Consider the following 9,975-nt stretch of genomic DNA (forward strand, 5'->3'; position numbering starts at 1 on the left):
TCAACACCAGCTACGAAGCAGAAGTTTGATTGTGTTGGTTCGTGTTCAGCTTCGTCATCAGAAGTTGGCCAGTATTCCACACTTGGTTCATGGATTGCCATCAATGCTCTTTGCTTTTCTTGGTTTTCCAGTTTCTTCAATTCATCGGCTCTTGAGCATAGTATGCTGAGTCTTTGATTTTGGTTTTGTTTTTGGCTCGACATTCTCTGGCATAGTGATTTGTTCCTTTGCAGTTGTGACAAATGATCACTTCTTCATCACGATCATCCTTTTGACTTTTAATCGGAAGTCTTTCAGGTGTTTGAGTTTGGGCTTGTTGGGAAGGTTGAGAATGGTTTTGTTGGAATACAAAATTTTGGTTGTTTTGAAAACCATTGTTTTGATTGTTGTAACCTTGATTTTGGAAACCTCTATTTTGATTTTGAAAACTGTTGTTTGGATTGTGATTATGACCTGAGTTGGGATCGTTTTGAAATCCCTGGTTTGAGTTATTTTTGAAAGAAGGTCTTTGAGAATTTTGTCCAAAGTAAGGTCTAGGTTGAAAACCTGAGTTGTTTTGACCAAAAGATGGCCTTGGTTGAAAACTTGAGTTATTTTGTCCAAAAGATGGTCTTGGTTGAAAATTTGGTCTTAAATTTGATTGACCGTGATTTGGGATAAATCTCTGGAGATTTGTGTTTGCAACCAACGCACACAGTTGTTGATAATCTGCTTCATCATTTGAATCAGACTGGAAGGCTTGGTTTTGAAAAGATGTAGTCTGATTAAAATCATTAAAGTTTTGATCATTGAAAGGTGTTTGGCTTTGAGAAGTTGTGGACACAAGTGCAAGTGGTCCTCCAAAAGCTGCAGTGGTTGGTGGGTCAATCGAGGATTCATGCGATTGAAGTTCTCCATACAAGTTGTACAAAGTTTCAGTATGAATAGCTGGATTTCCCTGAATAATGAGTTTAACCATTTTCCAGCTTTCGAAAAGATTGTTTAAAAACTTGAGATTTATCTCGTGTTGTGTCTTTTTGATACCCAAATTGTTCATCTTAACCATAATCAAATTGAACCTATCATGAGCATCATGGATGGTTTCTGATGAAAGCATTTTGAAATTATCGAATTCATTCAAAACAGATGTTCTTTTGTTTCCGATAATTCTTTTATTTCCACAAAAACGATTTTTCAAATTCTCCCAAATTTGATTTGCGGTTAACAGTATAATGTCATCCATTTGACTTAGAATACTGTGAGGTATTCCAGAAACAAGTTCCTTTTTGGCTTGGAGTTCCAACTTTTTTGTAATTTCAACATGAGTGGCTTGATTTGTAGCAAGAGTAGCCATATTTTCTGGAGTAACAAATGTTCCTTCTACACACTTCCAGACATCTTCATTTATAGCATTAAGATGAAGATTCATACGGCCAACCCACGAAATATACTCTTCAGGAATAAGTATGGGTGCCCGTGAACCAAATCCTAAGCTATTTGCAATGGAGACAGAGTTCATGTTGGAGTAATTTGCCAAAGACATTTTCTTGAAAGGATTTTGAACAAGTGATATTAAAATGAAGTTTTTAAAGAAAAGCTTATGGAAGGTTTATAAACGCTATAACCAAAAGTTTTTCGACAAAAATTTCAAGGTAAATCACACAAGCTCTGATACCAATTGTTGGATATTATTCCTTTTATATATCAGCTCAGATACCGATTTGTTGGAAATATAACAATCTGATCACCACAACAAAAGGCTCGGTTACCAGTTACTGTGTGATAGATATATTAGTTTAAGATATAAGATATATATATATATATATATATATATATATATATATATATATATATATATATATATAAAGAATAATAATTGCGGAATAAGTATAAATATGAAAGCTGTAAATGACTGAAAGCTATAATAATATAAATGACTATATTTAAATGACGTAAAACTATAAATAATATAAATGACTGTATTTAAATGACATAAAGCTATAAATAATATAAATGACTATATTTAAATGACATAAAGCTATAATAAAGTATATAAATATATAAATATATATCAAGTAGGTTCGTCAATAAATTGACTGAACCGGACTCATGAAGCGACTAGTCGATATTTGTTCTTTGAATGGACTGATCGATATTGAGACTCTTGGAGCGACTGGTCGATATATGTTCTTTGAATGGACTGGTCGATATTGGGACTCTTGGAGCGACTGGTCTATATTTGTTCAAAGATCAATCCGGCATTGGATAAGTAACAAAAAGTTCATTTAAAGCTCGATTTTATGTAAAACAAGTGTTTACAAAAGGGTACAAAATACATGGGTTTATGTATTTGTATTTGAAGTATTTTGGGTAAAAACATGCACACGGGTCGTGTAAGATAAGGCACAAGTGACACGGGTCGTGTAGGAGGGTTTTGGAGGGTTTTCTTGAAGAATGATGCTGACACGGGGCGTGTTGATTTAGCCTTGCTGAACACGGGGCGTGTTCATGATGCAGATGCTGACACGGGGCGTGTTGATTTAGCCTTGCTGAACACGGGGCGTGTTGAGGTTCAGAAGTATGAAAAAGGCAATTAGAGGGCAACACGGGGTGTGTTGATTTTGCCTTGGTTTTTAACACGGGGCGTGTTCGTGTGAGAGTCAATTTCGGGATTTTTGTGATTTGAAGGTAAGTTTTGTTTGAGATGTTTTGGCTACGGTAATGGTGTTAAGGTGTTTTGAGGATGTTTTCAAGGTTGTTTAGAGGTTGGAAGGAGGTTTATATAAGGTGTTAAAGGTGGTGAAATTTCTCATGAAGATGATGATGAATAGTGATGGGTTTTGTGGTTGATCTTGATGTAGAAGGTTTTGGGTTGTTTCATGGTTGTGTTTTGGTGTTTTGATGTAAGGAAAGTGTTTGGTGGTGTATGATGTGATGATCAAAGGTGATGAAGATGAAAAACCTTTAGTTTCAATGAAGAAGATGAAGATGGTTGATGGTGTTCTTCATTTAGCTTGTTGATGATCTTGGTGTTCTTCACTTCATTGTTGTTTGATCTTGGTGTTCTTCATTTTCTCCAGGGATTTGTCTTTGTTCTTGAGGAAGATGAAGATTGGTGATGTTCTTGGGAGAGTTTGTAGTTTGTAGAAGTGTTACAATATCTTACAAAATGAACACACACACACACTACATACTCACATATACATATATATGAGAGACAAATATCTTCTTCACTTGTACTTGAGTGTAAGTTGAAGTGTATGGCTGGTCATGCAAGTTGATGTAGAGTAGTAGGAGCAAGAAAACGTGGGAAGGGTTTGGCTTCTCATTTCCTTGACTTTGTTGACCATTTCTTGTAGACTATTCAACACATATACATATTTATATAATGCATATATACATATATAATACATACATATGTATATAATACATATATATATATATATATATATATATATATATATATATATATATATATTGTTGAAAATGTTTAGTCACACATATGTGTCTTCGTCATTCGCGTGTTTTCGTATTTTCCGTTTTATCACGCATTCATGCAACCTGAAATAACTGATAATATTTGTTAGATTGTATAAAAACAGTTCATCTTATTTCAGTTATGGTCACATACAAGGTTACATAAGAACATTTTTCAACAGATGATGCATCTAAAGTGATTGGCCAAGCCAAGACTAAATTGATGTCTTCAATTGGTAGTCTGATTTCAGTCATCATAAATTACAAATCGGGAAACACACCTTGGACAATGAGATTGATTATAACACATGTCTCACGTATGTATAATATGTTGTAGAACAGAGGAATGTTTGATCACTTATCTTAGGACACATAACGGACTAGGTCAGAGTTCGACAACGGCTTTTGAGAGCTATAATTTGATAATCAGCTTTTGAAGTTATATTGATAACTATAGTTATTATACTTGTCCTAGTGGGAGACTGTTGGATTAGGTGTCTAAGCCCGTAACTATAATTGATATATACTTAAATTGATAGTAGCACAGTCCTTTTGGGTTTCCCTCAAGGCTAGCAACTAGATAAGATAATATTTGGAGAGAGAGAGAGAGAGAGAGAGAGAGTTTTGATTTATTATTTGATTAATAAATTCAACTAAATGATTTATTAATATATTATGAGAAGAGGCAATCTAGAACCCTCAATAGTTTTGGACAATTTTCTTATAGCCTAAGTGTTCTAAAATAGTCTTTGGTGGATAAACAGGAAAGGGGATAATTGTCCTGTTTAAGATTATTTTGGATTAGGGCTTATCTAGGATTTCCTAATAGCAATCTGAATAGGGAGTAACCCTGAGAATTTTGGCCAACTATTTCTTTGAAAAACCCAGGCCAAAAATTTTAGCATCTCTCCCCCTTCTCAATTACCTTCCTTTTCTAGTGCTGGGTGTGAACCATTAGAGGCATGACATTTGTGAAGCTTGCTCTCAAAGCTTCAAGAACACAAGGTTTTCATTGTTAGATTTTATAACAATTAAGGTATGATTCTTCTAAACCTAATTGTGTATTTTGACTATATACTAGTGTTCTAGGGTTTATATTTTGTTATTTAAGTTGTGTGTTAAATTAGAGAAAAACATAGATCAAAATTATTTAGGGTTGCATACACACATAAGATTATATGTTTTGTAGAAATCCCATTAGATATTGAAAATGTCCTTAGAGGCATTGAATCATTCCCAAAAGAAACCTCATGTGGGAGAGATGGGTTGAGAGCTCAACACATTTTGGATTATTTTTGTGGAGAAGTTTAAAATATAGCCAAATACCCTGTATGTGCTATTACATTTGTGGTTAATCTATAGCTAGGGGGAGATGCCCCTCAAGTTCGGTTGAATTTTTTGCCTCTACTTCTCTTACAATGAACTTAAAAATAGAAAAGGGAATATGAACTATTTTAGTAGGCGTTATTTGGAGATGTTTGGTTTCCATGTTGGCTTTGAAAGGTGTTTGTAAAAAATGGCCAAGTACCTCAATGATTTTCATTTTGGGTTCAGGGTGTGACGTGATGCTAAGGCCGTATTACACAGCATCAATAAGGTGTTGAATGAGCGCCACGATGACCGGTCTCTTTCCATGTTTACCGTGAACTTCTCTAATCCCTTTAACCTTGTTGGCAGTTCCACATTACTTCATGAAGTCAGATTCAGGTGCCCTTATATATCCTTATGGGTAGAATTCTTATATGGTCAACCAACAAGGTTATATCTAGGAGACAGGGGCGGAGCTTGAACAACTTTTTTATTTTATTTTTCTTTTTATTTATTTATTTATTTATTTATTTATTTTTTTGGGGGGGGGGGGGGGGGGGGGGGGGATTTACCGAAAGTATTATAAACTAAAAGTAACGTTCTTACATACAAAAAAAAAACCAATTTTTTTTTACAAATAAACATAAAAAATACCTATAAAAAGAATTACAACTCAGCCTGACGACCTTTAAGGTCTTTGAATTCATTAATTACCGACTTCGAATCAATGTTTTCAGCAGTTTCTCTTTCTATGCAAACCACCAAGTTGTTTTTAAGAAAGTCATCCAATATTGTATTGCGAAGACGGTTCTTGAATATTTTCATTGCTAAAACTCCCCTTTCTGTTGTTGCGGTAGAAACGGGAAGTGTCAAGATTAACCGCACCACTCTATCAAGCAAATAATACGTCTCACGTTTCTGAGTTTCCACAAGACCCTTGCATAAGTCAGCAATAGTTCATACACCATTAAGCTTGGGATTAATTTTCATATCAATATTAAAAATCTCCAATTGATATCTTAATTGAATTCTCTCTTGCTCCGTAAAATCTTCAGGATAAAACTTCTCAATAAGACGACAAATTTGATCAACTTTAATCACTTTAGGGTGTTCTTTTGAAACTAAAGTAGAACTAAGACTTAATAGCTCCATCGCCTGATCAGTGAATCTACCATTTAGCTCATGTAATTGTTTGTCCAATGTGGTTGTAAACAAATCCACTCGATAAAAATGTTGAAAAGTAACATGATTATCTGTTTTTCGAGGCCGGTATCGAGTAGAAGTATATGGAGCATTCATATCCAACATATATATTTGATGTTTTTCACAAAAAAAACTTTACCTGTGCAAGTAAAGATTCCATCCCTTGTTTCTGAATTCATTTAGACTCTCCTTTGTTGTTGAATATAACTCCATGGCATGAAGAATATCTTGAGATTTCTTTTGTAGAACTTGAGAAAGTACATTAGTTTTCCCCATTATTTCATTTATCAAGTGAAGAATAAACACAAACTCAAATGATTTTAGGAAACAGTAAGTGGCATCAACCTCTCCGCGTTGAGAATAAATACCAGATGCATCATAAATTATTCCCTGGAGAACAAGACGAGTACAATCAAACATATTAAGCAAACTACATACAGAACGAAAATAAGAACCCCAACATGTATCACCAGCTCTTCTTGATGCCCCAACTTGATTCAATCCTTTACCTGATTCGATTTCACCTAGTTCCAATAATTGTTTAATCTCAGTTGCCTTCGCCTTTTGTAACTCATCATGACGCTTACTGGAAGCACAGACTACATTAATTAAAAAAATTAAGTTTGTCAAAAACTGGTGTACAGGAATAATTTCCCTTGAAGCAGCTACCAAGGCTAGTTGTAATCTATGAGCAAAGCAATTAACATAATATGCATAAGTACAATCCTTAAGAACAAATTCCTGTAATCTGTTCCATTCCCCTCTCATATTACTAGCACCATCATAACCTTGGCCACAGATTTTACTAACGTCAAACTGATAGTGCAAAAGTTGTCTCCACATATTCGTCCTTAGGGTTAATGATAAGGTATCCCTAGCATGAACCAAATCCAAGAACCTTTCCCGTATGATCCATTCTGCATCAACAAATCTCAAAACTAACGCAATTTGCTCTTTTTTAGACTCATCCCGTGACTCATCAACCATGACACAAAAATATGAATCACCCACTTCACTACGAATATGCTTTCTAACTTTATTTGCAATAATACTAAGAATTTCTTTTTGAATTTCTCTAGAAGTATATTTTGAATTATAAGGAGCTTTCTCTAATATAACATTTACAACTTCATCATTATAAGATGCTAGAAGTTTTAGTAGTTGCAAAAAATTACCACGATTTTTGGAATTAGGATATTCATCATGTCCTCTTAAAGCACACACTTGGAATGTCAACCAACGAACTATGTCAATCAAAGCTTTTAATCATAAACGATTATTCAATATTTTCTCTTCATTTTTCTTCATTATGATATTTTCAATGTGTGCTTCTTGGTTCATCAAATTTTCAGCGAATGCAACAACATTTTTATGTTGTGAACAACCAATGTGCTTCAAGAATGCACACTTTTTCCCATCATTAACTTTCTTCCAATTATCAAATCCTTTAACATTAAATGCATCATAACCATGGGACACACTTGGTTTATCGTTAAATATAAAAAAAATTAAACAATAGGATGCATGTGTTGTCGGAGAATATTCTAACCAATTAAGGAAAATGTTCAACCAAGAATATTGAAATCTACGAGGATGTTTCTTTGAACCTTTAGCGTGATATTCTTTAAGACGTATTTGGAAAGGTCCTAAGCTCATATAAGCTCGTCTTACTTCTTCCCTTAAGTTAACTGGATATTCCAATATTTGTTTTCTTTTAGCGGGATCGATCCGCTTGGACCACCTCATTAGGATTTGATTGTGTGGCTTCATTCCTATCATTCTCTTGTTGATTTTCATGTTCTTGTGGTTGTGGTTCACTTGTTGAAGCTTTGTGTCATTCAATCTCTTCATTTTTATCATGAATTTCTTCATTATCAACCTTTCTTTTGAAGAAAGAATGAATGGTTTTCATATTTCATAAGATTGTATTTATAAAAATCAAAATCAAAAAACAATTCATAAGAAAATAAGCAATGTGTAATTAGTTGATTCCTAAAATTCCAACAACAATCAAATATAGAAGAAAAGCAACAAAATAGCTCATTCTAGACATATCAGTTCATATCAGTTCATAAAATAGGCTCTTAAAATTAGTTTGATTCCTAAAATTCTAACAGGAAAGCAGTCAAGAACTGAACAACAGGCTAAATAGCATCCGAATTGAAACTTGAAAGATCAATTGCTCAAAGCTGAAAGCATACCTGAGGATGGGGAATTACGGAATTGGGATTGCAGCAGATGAGCAGAACAGCAGCAGGTGCCAGGTAGCATCGTAGCAGCAGGTGCTAGGTAGCATCGTAGCAGCACCGCAGTCCGCAGTGGCGCAGCACCCAGCAGGCGATGTTGTCACGTCGCGACGTGCAGGAAAGTGGCAATCGACGATGAACGGATTTGATTTGGCGGAGTCGACTTGTGATTGAACGAAGATTGAGGATGGGGCCTTGGAGATTGGGGTGGAAGGAGGAAGTTGATTGACGATCGTCTCTCTCTTGGAATCTTGGATCAGCTTCTTGGCAACACAAACATTGGATCAACTAATCAGGAAGGGCCACAACCCAAAACTCACACTGTTGGGCTTATAATTCCAAAAATGGAACATATATATCCTACTTCTAGCCCAAAATTCAGGGGTGCCACAACCCCTGCTGGCCCCATAAAAGGTGCGCCCCTGCTAGGGGACACACATATTTGATCTACTATTGGAGTTCAGCAAGGAGACCCCTTACAACAACTTCTCTTTGTTCTTTTTTTCCACCCGTTCTTGCATAATATTAGAGACAATTACAAGCTTCTTCACCATGCATGGTACCTTGATAACGACACAATTATTGGAGATTTGGAGGAGGTGGCCAAATTGTTGGAAATCATTAAGGTGATTAGCCAAAAATTGGGCTTTTGGTTAAATATCAAGAAAAGCAAGATCTTTGGGCCCGCGTGTGATGGTATGAACCTGGGAGGGGGCTATTCCCAGTTGGCATCTGGAGGCCAACATTGGGGGTGAAGCTTCTTCGGGGATCTGTTAGTAGAGATGCTAGTTTCATTAGCAGCTTAGCCATAAAGAGAGCTGAAAATGTCATGAATTTGATGCGCCTTCTTTCACAATTTTTTAACCCACAGAGTGAGGTTCTTTTACTTCGGTCTTGTATGGGTATTGCTAAAAGTTTGTTTAGGTTAAGGATGTGCAACAGGTTGACGTGAAGGAGGCAGTGTTGTTCTTTGACAATGGATTTCGTGTGACGATTGAGGGCATTGTGGTTTGTGGTGGCCCTTTCTTTGACAATGGGTTGCATGGGGCGACTGAGGAGATTGTGGTTTGAGTTTATACTCGACAGTAAAGGCTACCTCATATACTTTTGTTGCCTCAAGGGCTCAATCTTGTGTATTTCAAGACCACATATTATGGGATAGCATCATATATGGTATGGATTTTGGTTATGCTTGAGCCTTCACTTCTGTTCATAACAAGATTTCAGACACTGACCTTAGTAGTTTTACTACTAAGGACACTGCCCCTACCCCCACCCCCCTTAATCCTAGAATTCACTAACGAGTTCCCTTTTTAGTAAAATTGTCCAAGATATGGAAGTGCATTTTGACATTACATCTCAACAACAACCAATTTTCCAGTGTTTACGTGCACCACATGCTCCAGATTTTATTTCAGTTATCCTCATAGATAGGTTTCTCCAACATATGTCTCCTGTGGAGTATTGTAATATCCTCCAATATCGACTCATGATCCCAATATTCTTAAATCATAAGATATGTTCTATATACCACAACGCATGTTTGGATTCTTTTGGAGAGCATGCAGTTTATTGTAAAGAACTCTCAAGGTTAAAATACAGGCACAATGTGGTTAGGGTTTGTTTTGGTTGACATATTTAACTGTGACGGGGTTTCCACCAAGAAAGAGGCACATCTGAATTTCTTGATTGACCCGATAGAAAGAAGTTCAACCCTTAGACTGACTGACGTTTTGATTTTTGGGTAGGTTAAAGGGAAACA

The 9,975-nt window shown here is 35.7% G+C and overlaps 1 protein-coding gene across 1 annotated transcript; it reads right to left on the reverse strand.

Moving 5' to 3' along the window:
* Positions 1–5,430: 5,430 nt before the first annotated feature.
* LOC145010332 (uncharacterized) lies at positions 5,431–7,818 on the reverse strand. Its single transcript, XM_078968886.1, has 6 exons — positions 7,575–7,818; positions 6,690–7,211; positions 6,406–6,566; positions 6,107–6,357; positions 5,728–5,932; positions 5,431–5,682 (listed from the first exon to the last, which is right to left on the reverse strand). The coding sequence occupies exons 1-6, from the start codon at positions 7,816–7,818 to the stop codon at positions 5,431–5,433; spliced, it is 1,635 nt and encodes a 544-aa protein (XP_078825012.1).
* Positions 7,819–9,975: the final 2,157 nt, after the last annotated feature.

The sequence above is a fragment of the Lactuca saligna genome, chromosome 8, assembly GCF_052625555.1.
Source record: "Lactuca saligna cultivar CGN05327 chromosome 8, ASM5262555v1, whole genome shotgun sequence".
Classification (NCBI taxonomy): Eukaryota; Viridiplantae; Streptophyta; class Magnoliopsida; order Asterales; family Asteraceae; genus Lactuca; species Lactuca saligna.